This window comes from Lissotriton helveticus, chromosome 10 (assembly GCF_964261635.1).
Source record: "Lissotriton helveticus chromosome 10, aLisHel1.1, whole genome shotgun sequence".
NCBI lineage: Eukaryota > Metazoa > Chordata > Amphibia > Caudata > Salamandridae > Lissotriton > Lissotriton helveticus.
In genome coordinates, this window is record NC_136071.1 from 1,129,522,333 (window position 1) to 1,129,548,823 (window position 26,491).

Genomic DNA, 26,491 nt, shown 5'->3' on the forward strand with positions numbered 1-26,491 from the left:
GAGCCCGAACCCACCTGTGATGTCACAAGCTGTGATGTTACTTCATGCGATGTCATGCACCATGATGTCACTTGTATCCTGCCACACACACAACCCCACACACAAACCCACACACAACCCCACCCACACACAACCCCACAAACACAAGCAACCCCACACACACACACAACCCCACCCCCACACAACCCCCCCCACACACACAACCCCACACCCACACACAACCCCACACCCACACACAACCCCACCCACACACAATCCCACAAACACAAGCAACCCCACACACACACAACCCCACACACAACCCCCCCACACACACAACCCACGCACAACCCGCACACACACACACACACAACCCCACACACAACCCCACACACACACAACCCACATAACCCCCCCACACACACACACCCACACAACCCCACCCACACACAACCCCACACACAACCCCACCCCCATACACAACCCCACACACACACACCAACACACATACACAGCCCCACACACATACCCACACACCCACAGCCCCACATACACACAGCCCCACACAACCCAACACACACAACCCACACACACACACACCCACTTTCACGGGAAAAAATCAATATAACTGAGACACTCAACAGCAGTCCATAAAACCTTTGGGACTTCCCACCTCGACAAGGAACAAGGCCTGTTGTGATGTCACAAGCTGTGATGTTACTTCATGCGATTGATAATCTCCACCAAACACAACAGTCGCATAGTTTGAGCAAGTTATCACCAATTTTTGGCTTATCTTAAAGGCCCAGATTACCACTATTGTTGCTGTTAATGTCAGCAAGTACACTAATTGCACTATGTTAGCTGTGATAGAGTAATGAGCTGAAGAAGTTTATGGAAGATCTAATATCTGCGAGGTAAGGTGCTGATGTTAACTGGCAATCACTGTGTCTGAAGCACTACCTACTTTCTTGTAAAACAATAACATTTGTTTGTAAAATCAAAATGACTTGAGGGACATATTAGCATTTTATTTTCCTTCACTAAGTTGTGTACCCGGTACTACGTTTCAGCCTGTGTCACTCTACCTGTTTTCTATGAAATAAGAGCTGGTCTGTTTGTCAGAGCGCTTACATAGCACCAGTTATGTTACATGAGGACACACATTCATTTTTGTTAGGCACAGGAAGGTAAGTGATTTTCCCAGAATCACAGGATGTTTGACGTCGTTACCGAGATTCGAACCCAGATCCCCGGGCGCAAGGTCGAGCGCCCTCCACTTAGCCACGGATCTAGGTATCCTGAGATCAGTATCAAGAAAGCATAATGAAAACCACATGCTAATGATCCGAGAGGCTACGAAGACTAACACTTGCTGTGAAGATATTAACTAGGAGCAAGAGACATTATACTTAGAATAAACAACCTCCACGTGAGTGCTTCGCAGGTGTCCAAAGTGCAGTTAACGGTTTAAAATCGTTTAGCAGACCGAGTCCTTTGGTCCAAGCGCCTGTCACGCTAACCGTCAATGGGGTGATTGGATTGTATATCAAGTTTACAGCTGGCATTCTGGTATTAGACGCATACATCAGCAAGATTGTAACCGCTTCAAAGTGGCCTTCATATAAAGTCAAAGCTATTGAGTACGGCACTATGGGCACATCAGATTAGTGTAGGCAGGAGCCAGGCGCGCAACACCCATTGGGCTCACGGGGCTTCTGCCCCCCTCCCCCCGTCGTATGTGTCAGCCCAGGGGGAGACAGCTTCGCGGCTGGCGAGCATCAAATTGCAGCCGCACCTGGGTACTTAACAGGTCTTTCAAAGACCATTTAATTGTAAATGAGGCTTTTGTTGTGTGTTCACCCCTTCTTACAGCCACTCTGTCCGTGGTTGGAAGAATTAGCCCCCCTCCCCCCCAGCAATATTTTCCAGCCCCGCCCCCGAAATGTGTCTCTAGTTGCCCGCCCGGCAGGACCAAAATGAACTCCGCTCAACGAGAACGCTCACCACAGGTGTGAAGCAAAGTGTAACAGCGTACACGAAAACCACCCCCATTGTCTGGCTATAGCAGACTGCACGTTTAAGCTTTGATTCAGTATGCAGGTAATCACCTGCTCCGAGATGGATTCTTAACGGCGTGCTTTAAACGAATACGGTATGACTTATGGCACTGGCTGGATTATCGAGTTGCATTCCCCTAATTTCGGCCAGCCGGCAGACGTCATCCCGTCGCATCGCGCGACACACCTACGTGTGGGTCGCGCCACACCAACGTGTGGGTCGCGCCACACCAACGTGTCGCGCCACACCAACGTGTCGCGCCACACCAACGTGTCGCGCCACACCAACGTGTCGCGCCACACAGTTTGGAAAGCTGTGCTGTAGGGTCATAGAAATAGGATTGAAAAAGAGTTCTGATTATAAACACAAGGAAATGGAGGGGCATCAAGGTCATAAAGGTAGTTGGGAAAGGAAGGATTAATTATGATTACTAAAAGGAACTGGCTAAGTAAAGTGCATAGCTGGTGGGATAACATTCTACTCATTTGAAAAACTGCTATTCTGAAAGGAAAAACAAACCAGGAAATGAGGGTACTTATCATGTGTGTTGCAGCATTCGGTCCAAATGGAGGTACAAATCATTTGCCATGGAATCTGTGAGGGTAGGTAGTGGCAAAGAGGAGTGGTGGAGAAAAAAATGATAGAGGCCCACGGTAGTCCCCAAAATAGATCACCACACGTGAGACAATGAATCTCAAATTTGATGTAAAAAACACAGAAGCTACGGAAAATTGCAGACATAATGAATATAGGTCTATGCGTGTTGGTTTGAGCTCTTGTCCATAAGCTGTTTTTCTCATTAGGGCATCCACATGCAAGGCGCCCCCTTCTTAGTACAGCCAATAATGCCTCTCTGCATCTTTATTAAGTCCAAAAGTGGTGGCGTTTAGACGCATGATGTATTCACTTTCTCTGCGTGGAAGCTGGTTTAACTGTTTCCAGTCCATAGAATTTGAAGGTCTTGTTGTGTGGATGAAATTCTTGTAAGTGTTTAGTTAGCGGTGGTCCCACCTCTTATTTGTTGATATTGCGGTAGTGTTCCATGATTCTTGTTTTCAGTGCCCTGATGGTGCTCCCTACATAGATTTTGTTACAGGGGCAGATTATGATATAGATTACATACGTCGACGCACAGGTAATCCAATCCATGATTCGGATGGTAGTGTGTGAGTCATGTTGGTATTCTTTTTGTATATTCGCTCCCAGTTTGCACACATTGCAATCATGGCAGATGTAGAAACCACAGGGTTTAGTAAGGAAGTCAGTCTTTGGTTTGGTCCTTTTATATTTGAATTCTGATTTGCACAACATTTGAGATTCTTGTCTCTCCTGAAACCCATTTGGAGGAATTCCTCCATTTGGTCAGTTAGTGATGAGTTACTAGTCAGGAGGTACCAGTGTCTCTTCAGTGTCTTTCTGATGTAGTGATATCCATTGTGGTATTCCGTTAGGAACCTGATTTTATTCGGAATCTCATTTTCTGCGACCTCTCTAGGTTTGAGTAGATCTTCTCTTGACAGTTTTTCGCAATCCTTAGCCGTCTTCTCCAGGAGTTTTATGGGGTATCCCCGAATGAGAAATCTTTTGGTTAGGAGATCCGAACTCTCTTTATAGACCTCTAGTTTGCTGCAGTTTCTTCTCATTCGTTGATATTCCCCTTTAGGAATATTATCGTTGGTTTTGTGTGGGTGACCACTATCCGCCCGGAGTATGGAATTGGCAGATGTGGGTTTGCGAAATGTCCTGGTTTGCAATTTGTTGTCTTCCACATATATAGTTATGTCTAAGAAGTTCATTTGGCTAGCTGAGATGTTACTAGTTGTTTGAATGTTCCATCTGTTTATGTTGATCTTGTCTCTCCTGAAACCCATTTGGAGGAATTCCTCCATTTGGTCAGTTAGTGATGAGTTACTAGTCAGGAGGTACCAGTGTCTCTTCAGTGTCTTTCTGATGTAGTGATATCCATTGTGGTATTCCGTTAGGAACCTGATTTTATTCGGAATCTCATTTTCTGCGACCTCTCTAGGTTTGAGTAGATCTTCTCTTGACAGTTTTTCGCAATCCTTAGCCGTCTTCTCCAGGAGTTTTATGGGGTATCCCCGAATGAGAAATCTTTTGGTTAGGAGATCCGAACTCTCTTTATAGACCTCTAGTTTGCTGCAGTTTCTTCTCATTCGTTGATATTCCCCTTTAGGAATATTATCGTTGGTTTTGTGTGGGTGACCACTATCCGCCCGGAGTATGGAATTGGCAGATGTGGGTTTGCGAAATGTCCTGGTTTGCAATTTGTTGTCTTCCACATATATAGTTATGTCTAAGAAGTTCATTTGGCTAGCTGAGATGTTACTAGTTGTTTGAATGTTCCATCTGTTTATGTTGATCTTGTGTAGGAACTCTTTTAGCAAGGCTACTGATCCCTGCCAGATGCATAGAATATCGTCGATGTAACAACCCCAATATGTTATATGGGTAGTGTATTCTGCAAATTTGTCATCCCATAGCCAGTATTTTTCAACAAGCCCCATGAGAATGCAGGCATAAGGGGGTGCGAATTTGGCTCCCATTGCACTGCCTTGGGTCTGTAGATAGTATTTGGAATGGAAAGTGAAAAAAAATTTTTGTTAGACAAAAGTGGAGCATTTAAAGGATCATCTCATTAGACTCTAAGAAATGGACTGATTTAGTAGCCAATGATTTCTGAACTGCCTCTAGTCCATCTTTGTGGCAAATCGAGGTGTATAAGCCAACCACATCAATTGTGGCCAGAAGACAGTCGTCATTCCATGGGATATTATTTAGTTTAAGGAGAATATCCTTAGTGTCCCGAATATATGATGGTAGGTCCTTCATGAGTGGTTGTAGCTGATAGTCAATGTATTCACCCAGTTTTGAGCATATAGAATTAATGCCAGCAATGATTGGTCTCCCTTTACTTTACTTTTATGTATTTTGGGTAGGAGATAGTGTTGGCATTGTTGGATGTTCCACATAGAGTTCCTTTCGTTCCACAAGGGTTAACAGGTTTTTGGAATACCATAAGTCTAATTTCTTTTTTAGGTCTCCTTTTATTTTGATTGTAGGATTAGATGGTAGTTCTTTATAGCAAGTAGCGTCATTCAGTTGTCGCTGGGCTTCTGCTATGTAATCATCTGTATGTAGTAGAACTACATTTCCCCCCGTATCTGCATCCTTTATTTCCACCTCTGGGAGGTTTTTTACTTCCTTGAGGGCCTTAATTCCGGCCCTTGGTAGGTTGTGGGGAAGACATTTTTTCTTTTTTTAGTATTTCAGATGTTCAGCAGTAAGGTCTTTAGAGACCCAGTGTGGAATAAGTCAATGGTGTTACCTGGTGGTAATTGGGGACAGAAGATGGATTTGGTAGTCATCTTACTGGTGTTGGGGTAAGATGTGTCTATGCCCAATTCTTGTGCTAGTGTCAGAGCAGTTGTTGGGTCTCCCGGGTCATCGTCTAAGCTCGTTAGTAGGTGTATGTTTTCCAGATCCTTGACTGACAAAGAGCTGATAGTGGTGTGATGTTATCCCTCTGGTTTGGTGGTCTATTATGGAAAAAGGACATCAACTTGAGTTTTCACGTGAATTTGTACAGGTCTATCATGGTGTTGGTTAAGTCCCAGAAGGCAGTTGGGCAAAAGGATAGATCCCTATTCAGAATCTCTTCCTGTGCAATAGTATTATGGTGGTCCGAGATGTTTACCATAAAGTTGATCGCTCCTTTGGTTTTGTTTCCTCTTTTTTTCCTCGCTCTGGTTGTTACTCCTGCTGTTGGTCTTGGCGTTTAAGTACTTGGGGTATTTTCAAGTGAGTTTCTGGTATCCAGATTGGATTGAGTCCGAAAGCCCAAACAATGGCGTCTGACCTCCTCTAAAAAAAATTAACTCCTACTTTGGTTGTAGTAGCTGTGATTTCAGCTGCTGGAGATTCAGCCTCAGAACTCATGACTGTGTCATATGTCTGTCTTGTCAAAGATGTCGATGTGCCTTTGGCGATATTATCATAGCGTTTCGCAAAAGTATATACCCGTCCAAGCTGGTAATCAATTTGATCTCTCCGAAATTTCCTGTTTTTCTTCATATTCGTCAATTATTCTGTTAAGGATCTCGTAGTTTTTGGTTGTGATCTCACCCCAGTTGGATTCTTCTATTTTCTTTGTGAAATCATCTACCTCCTTTTTATGCTTGATGTGTTTTCCTCTGCTATATTGATGAGTTGGTGTATCTTATTATTGGAGGCTTCCCTCAAGATCTCTTCCCATCTCACAATCTGTTCTGGTTTGGTTGTCTCTACCGGAGGAAAAATAAGAATCCGAAGTCCTCTCGGTATTCTCTCTGCTTCAAGATACTTTTTAAGACTGACAGCTTCCCACCATTTTGTGGTTTATTTCTTTAGCGATTTCTCCAAAGCTTGAAAGGTAGATTTTGCAGAATTCGGATCGAGTCTGATCGGTTGTGCAGAAGTTCCTGTGTTGGAAAAGATTTCATGTATTCGGATCTGAAGATTAGATAAAATCTTTTCCAACACCGGTAGAGACAACCAAACCAGAACAGATTGTGAGATGGGATAGTTGAGCTATCTAGAAGCCTACTATTGGGTATACCTGCGCTAAATCATTTGGTTTCTATGGGAGAACAAGGCTCCTGAACTAAAATGGTTAAGCAAATATTATGTGCTCGATTCAATCTCTTTAAGTTACTTTCTGCAATCTACTGTGCATGCTGTAATGTTGCTGGACCACATACTCTTAGGGCATCCAAAAGTGAATGAGAAGTTTCTTTTTTTTTGATAGGTATGGTGAAATTAAGCTTATCCTATTGCCTCAGATAGTTTAATTTTTTTGCCTGTTACAGCAATGTAATGCTTTTCTTTTTTCTTAATTACTGTGCAGTGATTTACCTAATTGTATCGTTCTTAATAGGTATGTACGATTAACATGTTTTCTTTAACTGATCTACACAGATGGTGCAGCACTTATTTACACTTCTATAAAAGAAAATAAAAATATTGATATTGTATATAAATATATTGTTCAGAAACTGTATGGGTTTCCATTCAATGCTCCGGCTCTTGTTGTGGAGAAAGATGCAGTATTTATGTAAGTACACCATACAAATCAGTTATTTGTATAAATACATTTTTGCTAGAATTATTCAAGTAAATATATTCTCAGCCTATGAAAAAAGAAAATTCTTACATTAGTCTTTGAGTATGAAATCTAAGTGTCGAGTCTGACATGGCAAGGCAATTACCAATTATCGATGATTTTTCATGTTAACTGAATTGGTAGTCAGTATCACAAAGTCTCAGATGGGTTCTAATCTAAAATGTAAAGTAGACACTTTTTTATTTTGATTTACCTCTGAGATCTGAGCCATGGGTAGTTCTTTTAATAATAATGATAATCCAGTTGTAAATTCTGGATTGGAACACAGCGAACATAAAAAAAATAAGGCAAGGATGCTCAAAATGTAATGGGTGTGAAATCGAATGAGACTTTGATAATGACAGAGTAGTGAGTTGCATCGATCAGTCTTTGACTTTCAGATGTCAGCCAATGATAAGAAATCCTTACTGTTATAACTTAAAAATATTCACGGACACAAGACAGCTAAAATAGAACAATAACGGTATTAAACAATTAAATTGTAGATGAAATAGGAACAGAACTGAAAAGGTGCAAGGCAGATTACATGAATAATGCACAGTACAAGGACTTGTGTGACGATATTGAATGAAAAGTAATATAAAATAAATGAGCAAACCAGTAATCACATAGTGGAAGGTTTAAACTATTAATTGGAAGCTTACGAGAGGACCATATTAGAAAGAACTAACATTAGATAACGTAAAGAGAAATGGGTAACAGATTAAACTGAAATGTGAGGACCTAATTAACACCTTCGCTGCCAGGCATAACGTCGTCGTCGTCCTCCTCCTCCCGTGCCACGCCGTTTTTTGGTTATTTGGGTTATTTTGCGCTTGGGCCCCCATACCTTTTTGTGCACATAAGGTATCTATGCCAAATTTTCGTCCTTTTCTTTGCACGTACTAAGGATTCTAATGGTACCCAGGGTTTGTGGATTGTCCTGGAGATGACCAAGAAATTAGGCAAAATACAGCTAAATTAGTTTTTTTAGAGGCAAAAAGTCCTGCAGAAGACAGCGTCTGGTTTGTTCCCTGCAAATGGTTTGTGGTGCTGAAATCACCATCTTCTCAGCTTTCAGTACCAGGCAGACTTTTGTCAGAAAACAAAAATTTTCTACACAGTTTTGGCATTTTACTGGGACATTAGCCTAATTTTCCAATTTTTTGTGCTTTCAACCTCCTTCCAGTTAGTGGTAGAAATGGGTGTGAAGCCAATAATGGATCCCGGAAAGCTATACATTTCTGAAACAAAGACAACATTCTGAGTTCAGCAAGGGGTTATTTGTGTAGATCCTTCAAGGTTTTCGTATAGAATGTAACAGTTGAAATAAATAAAAAATATTGAAATGGAGTTGAAAAAAACAGCCATTTGTGCCTGCATTTTCACAAGTAACTTCTAACTGTTATGTCTGTTGGGCCCTTCTGGTTGCGAGGATATATCAGTCTTGTAGGTTCACTATGAACCCAAGGTACCCATAGCCAATAACTGTGCTGCACCTTGCAAGGGTTTTCATTGTGTACCGGGTATACAGCAATACATTTGGTAAAAAAGAAAGAGTGAAAAATAGGTATTAAGGAAACAAATCGGAAAATGATATGGCGTTTAGAAGCAGTGGCTATTTGCACAACTCTGAATTTGTGGGTAGCCATATTAGAATCTGAATTAGGGGGCATTGTTCAAAATGTAGTTATTTTTTTTTACAAAGTCTTCCATTTAGAAGTCAGAAATGCATAGAAAGACAACTTGTCATAACACTTGTTCTACTATTCTGTGTTTCCCTAAGTCTTCTGATAAAAATGGTATCTCACTTGTGTGGGTCGGCCTAGTGCCCGCAACAGGAAATGGGTCAAAACTCAACATGGACACATCACATTTTTCCACTGAAATTGACCCTTTCTTTGCAAAGTGCCTAGCTGTGGATTTTGAGCCATAGTTCAGCCGGAACCTGGAGAAACCTAGCAAACCTGTACATTTTTTAAAACTAGATACCCTGGGAATTCCAGGATGTGGTGATTAGTGTGGCTCTCACTAGGCTCTGTTACTGAGAATCCCTTGCAAACCTCAAAATATGTACATAAAGACATTTTACTCACATTTCTGTGATGGAAAGATATAGAATCTGCAGGGAGCCACAAACATTCCCTCACCCAGCATTCCCCCAAGTCTCCCAATAAAAATGGTACCTCACTTGTGTGGGTAGACTTAGTTCCCTCGACAGGAAACGCCCCAAAACGCAATGATTTGAAAGCCCCTTCACTTGAATATCCCCCCTCCTTTCTCATCCGAATCTGCCCAGATCCCCTGCTAGCGCCAGTGCTAGAGCTCACCTTGACCAACTTTCTCCCCCATTATCTCTAAAACCGTACCCCTACCTAACGCACCCTCTCGCCCCAGAAGCTCGTCGACCTGTCTTGCGCCCAACGAAATCGACAACCTTCTCAAGTCTTACTCATCCAGCACAGACATCAAAATGATTCTGAAGGGAATAATTCAAGTCATTCACCCTAACTCGAACAGAGAACCCCCCCCCCACAAACTCAGTCATAAACAATGACAACCTCACGAGTGAACATCATTCAGACTCCTCCCAAATACATCTGCACAACTCAAATGTGTACTACTCAATTGCAGGTCAGCCAACAAACACGCCTCCGATATCTTCGACCTCATACAACACAATGAGATAGACATCATCATCCTCACGAAAACTTGGCTCAATCCCTCATCCACTCCTATCCTAGACCTCCTGGTACCCCCTACCCATGACACAACATTCGTCTACACAGAGATAAGAAGCAGGGAGGTGGCCTAGCTTGTATACACCGGAGCACGCTCGCAGTCTCCCTCTCAGAGTCCTCTACGCCATTAACATGCGAATACCTTTGTCTCAACATCTCTAGTAACAATCACTTGGTTGGCAAACTACACACATTCTATCACCCCCCAGCGGACAACCTCCCCTTCATCGAACAATTAATGGAAATCATCTCTGGCAATGTGGATTCCGCGCTGTCCCACATCTACCTTGGGGATTTCAACCCTCATTATTCGAACCCTAATGACCAAGCAGTAACACGCCTCAATTCTTTCTTGAATGATCATGAGTTGATTCAACTTTGTGACTAGCCAACCCATATTAAAGGGGAAACTCAGACCTCATCATCACCAAAGGACACACCATCACTATGGATTCCATCATCCCCTGTGATTGGTCTGACCATCACATAATTTTCTTCCATACCAACCTTGAGGTGTCTCATCCAAAGAAACCGAAGATTTGGAAAAGGGACCTCCGAGATATCAATGCAGCTGATCTAGCAACCCGCTGTAAATTTGCCCTTTCTTCCCAAGGGGACATGTACGAGGCCCATGCACTCACAGACTTCTACAACTCCTCTATCTCTAGCATCATGAATTCCATGGCTCCACTCCAACTAAAAAATGCACCTACAAAAATATCCAAACAATGATTCAACAGTAACCTAAAGTCGGAACGGCGCAAACTTAGGGCTATTGAATGTTTCTAGAGATCACTCCATCGGACCAGCCAAAAATCCTTAGATCAGCAAGAAGCTCTTATAACAAACAAATCAAGATAGCTAAGGTGGAATATTTCAGATCCCAACTTAACCAAGCTGCAAATCGCCCCAAGGAACTTTATGAACTGGTTAAACAACAATCGGTGGATGCCCCTAACCGATCTGACTCTGAAGTCAGCCCTCCCTCTTGTGGTGATCTGGCTGCTTTCTTTACAGAAAAATCTAGACTCATTAACATAGTTCTGGAAACCAGGCGGGCTCTTTTGCTACCCAATCGGTCTGCACCCCCTCCCCAGCCTTACAAGACGAGTTTGATCCGAGTAGCCAGGGTATCAAAAATAATGCATCCTGGGACACCTTTACCCCCCTCAATGAATGGGACATCAAAAAGGTTCTTCAGAGTATCGCCCCATCTAATCACTTCAGTGACCTGTTACCACCCTCTATCTACAAAGAAATTAAGGATGCAGTCTCTCCCATCTGGACAAAGATCGTCAATGCATCTTTGTCACAAGGCACGATCCCAGATTGCCTAAAAGCAGCTCAGGTAACACCAATATTAAAAAACACTATTGCAGACAGCGCTGATCTTAACAACTTCCGCCCTATCTCCAGCGTTCCCACACTAGCCAAACTCCTAGAAAAATGCGTCCAGTCACAACTCTGTGCGAGCATTGAAAATTTCCATCTCCTGGACCAACATCAATCTGGGTTTCGTAGTGGGCACAGCACTGAATCAGCTCTCACTCATGTGATGGATGGCATTTTAATAATGCTTGACCAAAATGAATATTGCCTCCTTATCCTTTTTTGGCCTTTCCTCTGCATTTGACACTGTCAATCACGACAACCTCCTAGTCATTCTGGAGCACAGGATGGGCCTCTCTGGTCAGGTGCTGCAATGGTTCTCGTCCTTCCTCCAGCACAGATCCCAAAGAGTTAAGGCGAACCACTCTCTCTCCCAGCCATCACCAGTTTCCATTGGGGTTCCTCAAGGGTCCTCCCTATCTCCCATACTCTTCAACCTGTTCCTGGAACCATTCGCTAATTAACTAAAATTTATTGACATTCTCTTCCATATGTATGCAGATGACACCCAACTCTATCTGAAAATCTCTTCCCGGATAACATCACGTCACTCAACTCTACCCTATTGACTACTCAAAACTGGTTAACTGAGAACCACCTCCTGCTAAACACCTCCAAAACAGAATTCCTCCTCATTTCTCCCCCAAAACACACTCCTAAAATTGACCTCTGGATGAACCAACTCACCGCCTTCTACTGCTCCCTCCGCATTATCGACTCCGCTAAATCTCTAGGAATTACATGAACATGAAGACTCATATCAGCAATGTGTGCAAGGGAGCTAACCACCTTATGTCGATACTCCGGAATCTCAAACCTTTCCTACCTCAAGCGGATTTCAAGCAAGTGGCACTTGTTTTGCAGAGGCTTGATTATGGCAGTGCTACGCTCTGTGGCCTCCCCAAATATACCCTGGCCCACTAAGGGCATCATTGAACGTGGCGGCCAGATTGGTTATGGGCACCAAGTGAAATGCACACATCTCCCCAGTCTTAAAATCCCTAAACTGGCTGCCCTATGAAGCTAGAATTCAGCTAAAGATTGCCTGCTTGTCCCACAAAGCCCTCCACTTCAAAACCCCCAACTATCTAGCCGAAAAGCTAGAACAATCCGGAGGGGCTAGACCGTCTAGGAGTGCTAACACTCTCCTCCTGAAACTTCAGATCTTTCGTAAAAAGAGAATATACCAACGAGCCTTCTCTGGCCATGCACCAAAAATTTGGAACTCTCTTCCACCGGAAATTCGTAGAATCTTCTCCAAGGTTGCTTTCAAATTGGAATAAGATCTTTACCTTAAGAAGATATGTGATTGTCTGCTCTTATTGCATCGGACATACTCTAGAATTGGATGATCTTGTATGTTAATTTTTTTCTTCTCTTTTTCCTCTCGTGTTGTCACATTTGATCCTCTCCTTTGTCGCTATGTATCAGCTACTAGCCCATTCGTCGCTGACCCCAGGATTTGTAATCGACCTTATGTGAGACCTATTTGATTCATTGCCTGTTTATATTCCCATTTGTCTCATGTAGTGAACTGTTGCCTTCCTTCCCTTCAAATTGTAAAGTGCTCTGATATCCCTTGGGATCAAGTACGCGCTATATAACACTTTATAAATAAATAAAATGTGGACGCATCACATTTTTACATAGAATACTGACTCTTTTTTCGCAATGTGCCTAGCTGTGGATTTTGGCCCCTAGCTCAGCCGGTACCTATGGAAACCTAGCAAAACTGTACATTTTTAAAAACTAGACACCCAGGAAAATCCTGGTTGGGGTGAATTGTGTGGCTGTCACCAGGTTCCGTTACACAGAATCCCTTGCAAACTTCAAACTTTGTAAAGAAAAAAAAATAAAAGAAATTTAAAATACACATTTTCCTCCCATTTCTTTGATGGAAAGTTTGGGAATATGCGGGGAGCCACAAACTTCCACCCATCCAGCATTCCCTCAAGTCTCCCGATAAAAATGGTGTGGGTAGACCTAGTAACCGTGACAGGAAATGGCCCAAAACATATTGTGGAGACCTCAAAATTATCAATCACAAAAAGACATGGTTTTGCGAGGGAGTCATCTGCGCTTTTGATCCCAGGGTTGTTGGCCATCTAGGGAAACCTACCAAGCCCAGACATTTCTGAAAACTAGACACCCAGGGGAGTCCAGGGAGGTGCGGCTTCCGTTGATCCCCCAACATTTTCTTACCCAGAATCCCCTGCAAACCTCAAATTTTGCTAACACAAATGATACTTTCCTCACATTTCTGTGTGGAAAAGTTGTAGGATCACTGGCAGAAGCACATTTCCTACCACCCAGTGTTCCCCAAGATGTCCCGATAAAATAAATGTAAAATGTAAATAAACCTGTATTTGTAAAGCACAAACTACTCACCTTTATGGGTCTCAAGGCGCTGGGGGCCGTAGTGGAAATTTAGTGAGCTATTGCCCAGAGTCACATGGTGCTGAGCTGCCGTCAGAGCCGGGGATCGAAGTGTGAACCCTGTGCTCTGGAGTCAGCTGCCCTGGTCTCTGCGCCACACCTCTCCGATACAAATGGTACCTCACTTCTATGGGTGGGCCAAGTGGCAGCAACAGGAAATGGCTCTAAATGAACTGTGGAGACTTAAAAATCATTGATCACAAAAAGACATGGTTCTGCGAGGGAGTCACCTGCACTTTGGGCCCAGGCTTGGCGGCCCTCTAGGGCACGCGGGAAGGTGTGGCTTGCGTGGATTCCTCCACGTTTTCTTACCCAGAATCACTGCAAACCTCAAATTTTGCCTAAAAAAAGCTACATTTTCCTCAGACTTTGAAAAAAATCTTCTGCGTAAATTATGGAAATGTTAGAAGCTAAAAGACTTGTATAGAATTAAAGTACAGAACCTTGAGTCGCACCAGAGTACAAGGATGGAAACTAAGAGGTAGACTATTCCAGGAGAATAAATGGGATTTATTAGATTGATTGTAGTACAACCAATGAGTAGAAACTGAAGAATAATGGAGGGGAGAGTGCTACATTCAATCGTTCAGCAATCTAACTGTAAGTACAATAAGTATGACAATACACAGATAACCAGAGATTTATTTCAGAATTAACAGGCACAGTTTAATGATTCTGGAATGGACTAGAAATCACTTTTAGAAAACAATATATTTATAACAATATTCACATGAGCGAGGCTTTTCTGTTGAAATGTGTGCATAAGTAGAGAAAGCATGTCTTTGTAGTACATTAGAAGGTTGAAAAACGGCTAAATTATGTTTTTGCTATTTTTTTTTAGCAATCCAGCTCTCACCAGTGTACTTTTTAGTCCACTACTTGCTCTAAACATTGTGGCCCTTGACGTTGAATAGGAACAGTGTCTCTTTCTTCGGTGCTAACTTTCTCTCAATTTACATCTTTGGGTGTCGTTAGAGCAAATAGAGAGCTGTGGTAGGACCACTAGATACCTAAAACTGACCAGAAATCTCCTCCACTGACCTTTTTATTTTGTAAGGATAAAACAGGGAAATTAAGTGATCTTATCAGCTAGACTGCCATAGGCATTGCAGTAATGATCATTTACAATGCAATAGGTTTTGCATTCGCGGAAGTTTGAGCTATTGGCGTTGCAAATTAAAATGTTTATTTGTGGGTTTTTTGTCGAAAAATATCCCAGCAGTAGCATAAGTAAAAATAAAAATGCAAAAAAGGTGCGGTACAATAGGCTGTTACTAGTTGTTCTTGTGGAGTTATAAAGGGACTTGTATTATCCTTATACGGTTTTGCTTACTTAATGGAAATATAAAGAGAAAGATTGCTGCTGAGTAGGTTTCCATTTGTTTTTTGGGAAGTGAGATTTTTGTTAGCTTGCTTATTAAAAATGCAGTATTGTTTTATTTAAAACGCAAACTAACAAAAATCTCTCTTCCAATAAAAACAAATGGAAACATGTACATAACTACAATCTTTCTGTATAATTGCATTAAGGCTACAGTACCTTATGTGGCTAATAAAGGTCCTTTTACAACTCCACAGGGACCCCTAGTAACAGCCTGTGGTACTGCACCACTTCATGCACCTCACCATGGGAGCGGAACTTGTAAGGATTTAGAGGATGGGAAGTGATGTTGATGCCTATGCTCTTGCGAGGAAGGTAAAGTAAGAAAGGAAAGCGACTTCTACATTTAGAGAAGAACAAAGAAATTTATAGACTTACTCCGGCAATGCAAATATATAGCAGAAAAGCATAGCTGACTGAGCTGTACTTTATTGGAGAGGTAGATTTTTTTTTATTTCTGACTATCTATAAGATCCTGCAGCCGCATGCAGAGACGAAATAATGAACTGAAAACCCTACGCAAGCTGGTACAGTGCTGCTATGAAAAATTGTGGGCTTCACACCATGGCGGGACAAAAAAATGAACATTAAACCAGGCGCGTGGTGTCGGTGAAGCGCGCACAGTACTGCTATATAAAAGCCACATGGGCTCAACAAACATGTAATTAACGCAAGTTTGTTTACACACGCGACCTGCTCATCTACATATCCACACACGCTACATCCTGAAAAAAACTTGAAATAAAGGCACCCACGTGGCCAGTCAAAATATGGTCTGCCTATCGGAACATAGAAAAAACTGCTGAATATGAACAAAAGGAAAACCAGCTTGCCATTAAAAAAAGGGTGCTAACAAACTGTAATTAAAACATACAGAGAAAGTTTACATATTACAGGGGCAGTCCTCATGGGAGGTTACAATAGAAGAAAGGGAAGGACAAGGCGGGACCAGAAACCTAATGAAATAACAGTTCCTAAAAGATACGAAAAGGAGCCAATAAAATATATGGGCGGAACATAAGTGGCGCCTAAAGCCCATATCCTGAATACAGCAGATCTCGAAGAGACAGTGAAAGCACTGCTGAGGTGAGACATAAATACTGGCACTGGGCCTTAAATTACCTCACCTTTCCTCCTATGTCCCCTCATGCCCCACAGGTGACTGTTCCATTCTTGATAACAAGATCCTGTTTATTTAGTTCGGCCTTTATGACTTTTTTCATATTTGACATCTTTCCTAACTTTTTCTAAGTGACTTCTCTCAACGTCCATATGGACTAAGAGTGCAGTTAAGCTTTTTTCTTCTTGACAGGATTTTTTTTAGATTTTCTCTTTTGGGAAGTGCATGGCAACGTTGCTGCATAATTTGCCTTTTGAAATATCTTCGTCCTGGTGAGAACTCTTAAGGACAGACAGAAAATTGGACTGCATGGCCAATAGGAGAGGATGTAGGAGGCTGCTTCAGAAAGGCCTGAGGAGCTAACATTGCACTTATTTTTCTTTCTTTACCTTTTTGTGATGACATATTATTTACTGAAGAGCTTTGCACATATGTATACTTGTGTAAAGTTCCCTGGGATCCCGCAGTTCAATGACACAATTCAGTGCTCACGACTTTTCTGTGCATTCCCTTGTAGGAGAACTAGGATTTCAAGTATGTAACTTGTCCTTATGTTGATTGAGGTGTAGGGTTGAAAAGTAGAGAAGGAAAGAGTAGGTTTAAAGACTAGATTAAGTGTGTGGTTTAACTGTCAGAATACGAGGCAAAAGCAGTGATTTGAGATATACACGAAAGGTATGAACCATTGTCTGCCGCTTGTAAAAGGGTATAATAGTGAAACCAATTAGAAGTAAATCAGCATGCTGGAACTGTGACAGAATTTTGGGACGGGGGGAGAGGAGGGATTGTATGGAACAGCACATGCATACACACATACCTTCACTTCACCGTCCGTACCATCCATGCGGCATTACCACATACATTTACAACAAACATTTTTACCACGCATGGCTTTACTACGAAAATATTGTTGTAATGGCATAGTTGGTAATAACATATGGTTAGTAAAAAGATACACAGGCACACACAATCAAGGATATTCGGCCCAGCTCTGTTTACCCACCTGCACCAGTTGGTGCGCGTTCCGTTACGTAGCTCCGTAGAGGACGCGGGTCACAACAGGGGAGAGTCTGCTGTTGTGGGCCTGTCCACACTTTCTCCCTGCATATCCTACAATGTGGTGTCATGTCGTAGGGTCCTGCCCGCAGGCAGAGTTCGCGATGGGCAGAGTTGGGGACGAAACTCTCTGCAGGCCGGCCTCAAGCAGGGACGGTGTTTCCAGTCGAGGCTCGGGGTGGGCCTTAACCTCTAGGCCCGTTCACTTGTCCCCCACTACCCCCTGAGCATGGGATCCATTCACAGTCCATGTACACGGGCTCTTGGGCCTGAGCCCTAAAACCACCCCCTGCTGCAGCTCCTGCCTAGCCCTTAACCCTAAAACTGCTCCTTTTCCTGGCCCTGAGCCCTAAAACCACCCATGCCACAGCCCCTGCCTGGCCCTGAACCTTAAAACTGCCCCTTTTCCTGGGGCAGTAACCCTGCGCGTCGGTTGGCATTGTTGTGCTGCTCCGCGTGTGTCGTTGGCGCAGGTATGACGCCGCTGGAGCTTCTAAGAAGCGCCCACACACACTGACTTCAGTTCTTCCTTTTTCTGCGCCAGCAAGCGCAGATCCGGGAAGAGCAAGTACCCCCAGTCAATTTTTGACTGAGTTTTTCGAGGCCTTTTACCATATCTTTTCGAGTCTATCGGTTCCTGATGTCGTATGGATGCCCGGTTTCAAGAACTGTGGGGACTGTCATCGCATGATGTCGGTGACGGACCCCCACCGCCTGTGTGTCTACTGCCTGGGGTGCGACTACGACCCCAAGTCGTGCCCCGACTGCCGGGCCATGGCACAAAGACTTTGCGGGAGCGGTCCCAAAAGTTGCTTGAAGTCCGGCAGTCGGCTCCGTGCTGCTCGAGGTCCCGGTCCCGTGGGAGGTCAAGGGACCGGTCGCAGAGTCGCCATCACCGTTCTTCTGGATCCAAGTCTTCGCACTCAGGTTCAGCTAAGTCGAAACATTCCAAAAAGAAGTCGAAGAAGCATCGTCACTCTTCGACTTCCCGTCGCCTGTCGCGCCACGTTTCTGAGTGTGCAGGCGGTGTCACCTCCGCGGCTCCGGCGGAGCCAGCGACGTCGCCTGCAGTCTACCCCTCCTTTCCGGTTGCGGGGTAGACGCCTGCCCAGGTGCAAGAGTTTCTTGATGCCATGGTCCGACTCTTTGGGCCGGCTGGCCCGATGGGGCGTCCGGCTTTGCCATCTCCGGCGGCTCCGGCCCCGGTGCTGCCGCGGGTCTGGGCCCCGATGCCTCAGGCCCCACAGGGATCTGTTATCTGACCCCAATTGATGCCGGTCGACCTTGTGACATCTCCTTCGGCGCCGATCTCCCCTGCACCACTTCCGACGTCGCCCGCTCCTCGGGACAACGTCGTCCCCAGGTACAGCCCTGACCCGGACACAGGGCTCGACAGATACCGACACCTTTTATGCCCTATGTCTGTCCTCCTTATTTTGAGCCTATTCCACAGACTTCGGAGGAAGGGGAGGACTGGGAGGGGTCTGAGGACCCTCTAGCACAGGACTTTGTTTATGATGAGGACTGGGCAGGGAATTTGAGAGAGGCCAGTGGTCTTGACACCTCACCTGACCTTGGCATGCTGTATCCTCTTACGGAGGAGGGAGCCAGTTACGCAGTGGTGTTTCGTAAGGCAGCCGAAGCTCTTCACCTCGAGCTCCCTACGGTGGGCGTCAGTACTAACATCCTGACAGAAGTACTCCAACCGCCGGCTACATCTTCGGAGCACTTGCTGCCTTTTAATGAAGCACTTTCAGACGTTCTTTTGGGCACCTGGTCCAGGCCCAACACAGGGGCTCCTGTGGATAGAAACGTGGCCCGACGCCATCGCCTGGCTCTTCCTTACCCAACACCCCACACCTGAGAGCTTGGTTGTCCAAGCCTCAACTTCTCAGAGCGCGCACCACCGGATAGGAAATCCAAGAAGCTGGATCAGCTTGGCAAGAAGCTGCTTTCATCTGCCAGCTTAGGGCTGCGGTCGGTGAACACTGCATGCCTCTTGAGCCGTCATACCCACTCTCTGTGGGACACGGTTGCACAGGTGATGCCCAACTGCCCAGAGGAGGCCCAGGCAATTCTTTCCCAGGCGATTGCGGCCGGGCGATACGCAGCAAAGTTCACCATACGTTCTGGGCTGGATATCGCCGACTCACTGGGCAGGTCTATTCCCACGATGGTGGCGCTTCGGCGCCACGCCTGGTTGAGGACAACTGGCTTCTCAGGGGATGTCCAAAACACCTTGATGGACATGCCCTTTGATGGCATTCGCTTTTTTGGCAATAAGGCAGTGTGTTGGAGCGCTTCAAGGACTCCCGGGCTATGGCCAAATCCTTGGGCCTGTCGGCCGCTCAGCTTCCTCTGCCTTCTGCTTTTTACTCCTTTTGTGGCCACGGAAAGAGCGCCCACAGCGTTCGCAGAGCCACAGGCCACAGCAGCAACAACCTCCACGTGGCTGCGGACGTGGAAACCGTTGAGGCTGTTCAGGGGGCCAGCGGGCTGGTCAGTCCAACACCACCCCCGCAGCATCCACTTCCAAGCCTTCCTAGTCCTACCTTTCAGGCCCATCAGACGCCAGTGGGTGGACGAATACGCCATCATCTCCTCCACTAGCGCAACATCAATTCGGACGAGTGGGTGCTGCAAATTGTCTGAATGGGCTACTCCCTCCCCTTCGAGACGACTCCTCCAGCCATTCCACCTCAGTGCCACCGCATATCGGGGGATCACTGGGCACTTCAGCAGGAAGTTGCAGCCCTCTTGGCCAAGGGGGCCATCGAGCGCGTTCCGATGCCAGAAGTAGGTCGTGGTTGTTATTCCTACTACTTTCTGGTTCCAAAGAAGGACAAGGGCCTGCGTCCTATTTTAGACCTTTGGAACGTCAATCGCTTCCTCCGGAAGGAGAAGTTCAAGATGCTCACACTTGCGCAGGTCTTGTCTACCCTGGACCCGCAAGACTGGATGGTGGCGTTGGACTTACAGGACGCATATTTTCATATTCCTGTCCTGCCTGCCCATAGTGTCAGGTTCGCGGCGATGCCGCGGCCGGCCATCCCCGCATACACACACGGAAAGCCGGAATACTCACTTCCGGCCGGAAATTGAGTCCCCGGTCTAGTCCCGGGCAGCGACCTGGGAGCACAGAAGCACTTCCGGGGGAAACGCTTAAACATCGCGTTTCCCGCTTGCTCGGTGCTTCGGATTCCTTGCTGGGGATCCCGCTTGCTGAGACCTGCCTGTCTAGTACGGAGACGAGCCGCGCTGGAGCGCTGCTCGGCTGTCACGTCAGCCACACGTGTAAGAGCGCTTCTTGAGTCTCGTCTGCCACCACGGAGTCAAGCCGTGCTGGAGCGCAACTCTGCCTCACATCTGCGCCACTTAGGAGCGCTTGCTTGTTCCTTCTCTTGGGGGATCCAGGAAAGTGCCTGTTTTTGTCACTGTAACCCTTGACGCGCAGGAGCGCCTTGAGGGTGTTTTGTGGACCTGAGTATTGTTTTGGGTTTGTACTTTTCGGTTTCCCACCGCGCAGGAGCGCTAAAAAGGAAACAGCTCAGCAAACAGGTTTGGGTTCCTTATAGGGGAAGCCACAGGTTGAGTGACTACTTACAGTTGTCAGCTACACGCGCAGGAGCGCTTTCTTTTGTTTAAGCTTGGGTGAAACGCACAGGAGCGCTTTCTTTTTGTTTGAACTTGGATGTAACGCGCAGGAGCGCCTTACCTTCGCTATTCATATCCGGAGCTGAACCCATTGGGGGACCTTCCGTCCCGGAAGCATTGGTGAGTCCTCAGAGGGTTACAAGGTCTGTGTGTGTATGTGGGGGGTGGTTCCTTTTCGGGTCTGACTCAGTTTCTGATCTAGCTCTTTATTGGTTTCCAGTTGACACCGGGACGCCCCGCCAGCTCCACGCTACCCTTTAACTCTACACCCTAGCTCCCATCCCTGCGTCCATCTCATCCCTGCTGGGTATTGCCTTCCACGAGGGTCAGGTGGGTACAGGGACGGGTGCTCTTGTCGTCTCTGCCGAATTGCGTCACAAGCAAAGGTAAGACTTGTGGGGCACCTGACACATAGGCGCTACCTGCAATTCACAGTAGGCCATGAGCATTTTCAGTACACCGCGCTCCCCTTTGGCCTTACCAGCGCCCCTCAGGGGTTCACGAAAGTGATGGCGGTGGTCGCAGCTCATCTGCGCAAATCAGGGGTTTCAGCCTTCCCCTATCTCGACGACTGGCTGTTGAAGGCGGGCTCGCCCCAGGCAGTTGTCTCCCACCTCCAGACTACGGCCGACATCCTGTATTCGCTGGGGTTTTCCATCAATGTGCCTAAGTCGCACCTAATTCCCTCACAGAAAATCCTCTTTATCGGAGCGGTTCTGGACTCTGCGCGGTTTCAACAAACAGGGCGGGGTGGGGTCATGGATCCCAAGTCAGGAGGCTCTGCGCCTCGGGACATGGCTGGAACATCAGGGCATGTTCCTAGTGGTTCAACACCTGGCAGGTTCTCTGAACGCCAGAGCGGACTAACTCAGCCACCAGTGCATGATGGATCACGAATGGCGTCTGAACTCGGACGTGGCGCAAGGTCTCTTTCAACAGTGGGGAGAGCTTGGTTATATCTATTCGCCACCGAAGAGAACGCGCAATGTCATCAGTTTTGCATGTTGGAATTTCCAAGGCGGCATTCGCTCGGCAACGCTTTCCGTTGCGAGTGGAGTTGCGGTCTGTTGTACACCTTTCCGCCTATACCACTTCTGCCCAGAGTGCTGAAGAAGATCAGGCGCGACCCAGCCCAAGTCATCCTTGTGGTTCCAGACTGGGCTCGAAGGGTATGGTAACCCGAGCTACTCAGTATGAGCATTGATTCCACGATCCGTCTGCCTCTTCGAGAGGATCTTCTGTCGCAGCAGCAGTGGATGGTCTTCCACCCAAACCTGTCCAGCCTCCACCTGCTTGCATGGAGATTGAGCGGCGGCAGTTGACGTCTATTGACCTGCTTCCTGGAGGTATGTAATGTTATCTTGGCAGCCAGGCGTCTATCCACAAAAACGCTACTCGCCTGTAGATGGAATAAGCTTGTGGCATGGTGCACAGCAAAGGCTGTGGATCCCCTTTCTGCCCCTCTTTCAGAGGTCCTTCTTTTTCTTCTCTCTTTGGCCCAGCAGGCCTTTGCTCTGGGCACTATCAAGGGCTATCTCTCGGCCATTTCCGCCTTTCTAAGGCTCCAGATCAACCTCCCCTTTTTAAGTCCCCTGTTGTAAGTAGATTCTTGAAAGACATCACGCACGTTTCCTCCTGTTCCTTTTGTGATGCCTCAGTGGGACTTGAATCTAGTTCTTACCTTTCTGATGCTCCCTTTGAGCCACTTCATAATTGCCCTCTTCGTCTTTTCACTCTATAGACTGCTTTCCTGGTTGCCGTCACTTCTGCCAGACGATTGAGTGAGCTCCAGGCTCTTTCTTCTAAGCCTCATTTTCTCTCTGTCCATCCGGTCAAAGTTGTTCTAAGGACTCGTCCTTTTCTGCCGAAGGTTGTCACTGCCTTTCACATCGGACAGACCATCACTTTGCCCGCCTTTTTTCCGCCTCTGCATCCCTCTAAAAAGGAAGAGAGACTCCACCTTCTGGACCCAAAACGTGCGTTCTCTTTCGATCTGAGCCGCACACAAAAGTTCCGGGTGTATGACCAGCTGTTTGTTGGCTACGTGAGCGCCAAGAAAGGTCGGGCTGTGCACATACGGACCATCTTTCGGTGGGTCATTCTGTGCATAAAGGCTTGTTATTCCTTGGCTGAAAAGGAGCATCCAGTGGGGTTGCGCCCCCATTCTACCAGGGCGACGGCAGCCACTACTGCCTATGGGACGAGGAGTTCCCTTGCAGCACATCTGTTAGGCAGCTACATGGGGTTTGCTGCACACGTTTACCAAGCACTACTGCATGGACAGCCAAGTCCGGAGAGACTGCTTCTTTTCTCCAGGACTTTCTGGTGTGATCTTGGTTTGCAGACTCACTACCTGGGTTAGTATTGCTGGGGTATCTATTCTAAGGTAAGGAATCTATCACTAGATGTTTCTTTCAGATGCACAAGTTACTTACCTTAGATAACAATATATATCTGTAAGAAACATTAGTAGTGATAGATTCCTTACCGCCCCACCCATCCTCCCCGTTCTGCGCACAGATTTCTAGGGCTAAGGTCATCCCTTTCAGGGCCCTAGCATCAGGGCACCAGTGGTCAGTATCTTGCATGGCTCTGCGTTCCTGTCCTGCCTGCCCATAGGCGCTACCTGCGATTCACAGTAGGCCATGAGCATTTTCAGTTCCCCGCGCTCCCCTTTGGCCTTACCAGCGCCCCTCAGGGGTTCACGAAAGTGATGGCGGTGGTCGCAGCTCATCTGCGCAGATCAGGGGGTTCGAGGCATGTGGGCTGCTGAATTCACATCTATGCATAGATCGCCGCCTAGTGTTGGGTCCGGATGATTGCACATTGTTGTCCTGGAAGAGTCTTCGAAGTATCACGAGATAGGTGGCTCCTCCCCTGGACTACAGTGCGCATGGGCATCGTCTCCATCCTCAGATTGTTTTTTTCCGCCATTGGGTTCAATTGTATATTTGCTTACTCAAGTTCGGAATCGATAGAAAACTTTCTTTGGCCGAAAGGCCTATAGGTATCGTCGGTATTGTCTTGCGATCGGTGCCAAGTACTCGTTCCAGCTCAATTTCGAGCCGAACGTCAGCACCGTAGGCCTTGTCGACGTTCAAAATGGAACGGAGCCCATTCAAAAGATGTCCAGTCTGCAACTCCAAGTACCCTCATATTGACGTCCATCCGGTGTGCAACAAGTGCCTGTCTCCGGATCACGATGAGGCCAGCTGTATGGCCTGTTCTCGGTTCCAGTCCAAGAAAACACTTCGCCTTCGACGCGCGGCGCAAAAGGAGGCCCAGCACACAACGCCTGACCCGGTGAACATCTTCGACGCTGAAGACGACAAAGGGGTCGAGCACGAAGTTCAGGAGAACCAGTCGGATGATGCGTCGGAGGTTGACTCCAGCTATGACGCAGTAAATGAGGAATTGGTCGAGGATATCGAAGTCGTCGACGAGGTAGGAGACGACGATGAGTCCTATGGGGCCGTAGACGATAGCTCGAGCGAAGAGCTAGGCCCGACCGCTGGTTCGGGGGCCTGCGACGAAACACTCGATAAGGCTCAGGTCGAGGGATCGCCTCCAGGCCTTACCCAAGATCAAAAAAGTAGTTCTACAGCCTCGCTTCAGGGCCCGGCTACGGATATTTCTAAAGAGCCGTCTGTTGATCGACCAAAATCAAAACCAACAACATCGGTGTCCACAAAACCGAAAGCACCGGAAACCAAATCGAAACCGAAAATGCAAATCACTTTGCTCGTATCGAAGGCTTCTGAGCCGTCGGCTTCGACGCCGCCACAGGGTGCTATCGGGCCGGATAAGCTGCTCAAACGGGGCCAACCCGAAATCCGGGGCGCAGAAGAAAAAGGTTGTGGACATCGACCCAAAGACGTCGGCGCCGAACACCGTTGATACCGCTAAAGGAGCCAAAGCGCAGGACGCTATTGATCCTAAGCGTGGACTCGACAATCCCAAAGTCGGCAAGGACATCGAGCGCACAAAACACCGTGGCTCTAAAGATCCCGTCGAGTCAATACGGCCATCCGCCTCTTTTTCGAAGCAAGTGTCGGACTCGCTGCAGCGTATAAAGGATAAAGCCCTGGTTGTCGAACCAAAGGCCGCTCCACCCCCAAAATCGGTCGTCACCGCTCCAAAGGCGTCGGCGCCGATAAAGTTTATACTGCCGCCACCGGTACCACCTAAGGCGTTCGCCCCACTTACGGGCGTCGACCCAGCAAAGAAGGTGTCCATGGGGAAAAAGTCTACAACAACTGAAGTGGCCACAAAGCATCGACAGCCTCTCCAGGAAGACCAGCCGAGGCAATTCCTCGACGCTGAAACTGGTAGACTTTCCATTCACAAGCGGAAAATCGTCCCAGAACAGCCAATGGAGTCCTACAAGATTCCATTAAAGAAAAAGAGGGATTCAGCAACGTCACCTGTTCTGTCTGAACCTCTGCACCCATGTGGCCAAGAACCAGAATTTACTTCGCCCACACATTCAGATGCAGATGCGAAGGAGGCTTACAATCAGGAGTACAATTATCCTATAGACTCTGATCCAGACGAACACTGACAGCAATGTCTATACTGTTAAAACATTACCAACAGAAGACACAGCTGCGTTCAACACACTTATTGAGAGGGCAGCAAAAAATCACGCTGTCCAACTCCATGCGGACCCTATTGAGGAGGATTTCTTGTTTAACACCTTCTCCACTTCTGAGAGAACTGTCAAAATTCTGCCTATGCTAAAAGGTGTCCTGAGACACGCTGGAGACATCTTTAAGGACACCACGAGGGCCAGAGTAATAAACCCCAGGATTGAGAAGAAATACAAACCTGCACCAGGCGACCCTACATATATCAAGGTCCAGTTACCACTGGACCCTATAGTTGTTTCCAATGCTCGTAAACGAGCAAATTCACAAGCCACGGGTGATGCTCCTCCCCCTGACAAGGACTCAAAAGTGCTCAAAGCCTCAGGGAAAAGGGTGGCAGCTTAAGCCGCCAATGTCTGGGGAATCTCCAACACACAGGCGCTCCTAGCCAGATATGACAGGGCTCACTATGAACACTTGAAACCCTGTTACAACACTTGCCAGATGAGTACAAAGAGGCAGCTGAAACGCTAATTCAGGAAGGAAAACTTATTTCTAATGCGTCCATTAAGTGTGCACTGGACGCAGCTGACACTGCGGCCAGGGCAATTAACACCAGCGTTATGTTACGTAGGCACGTCTGGCTGAGAATCTCTGGTTTCAAGTCTGAAATACAAACCACCATTCTCAATCAACCAGTTAACCCTGATCACTTATTTGGCCCAGAAGTGGACACCACCTTGGAGAAATTCAAAAAGGACACTGAGACTGCAAAGTCTATGGGAGCTCTTCAGTCCCAGCAGTTCAGAGGTGGTTCTTTTCGTCGCTCCAACAATAGAGGAGCTTCCAGAGGACAGGTGTCCCAGCAGGCACAATACAATAAAGGGGCCACGCAAACCACCTACGGCAAAAACAATAGGGGTGGCTATC

General features: G+C 46.5%; 1 protein-coding gene across 1 annotated transcript in view; it reads left to right on the forward strand.

Annotated features, from left to right (window-relative positions):
- The window catches only part of DYNC1LI1 (dynein cytoplasmic 1 light intermediate chain 1), a 528,072-nt gene that overhangs the window by 258,861 nt on the left and 242,720 nt on the right, over positions 1-26,491 (forward strand). The window contains exon 7 of the mRNA XM_078663930.1: positions 7,015-7,150. Coding sequence (XP_078520056.1) covers positions 7,015-7,150 — 136 coding nt within the window. The remainder of the gene's footprint in view (positions 1-7,014; positions 7,151-26,491) is intronic.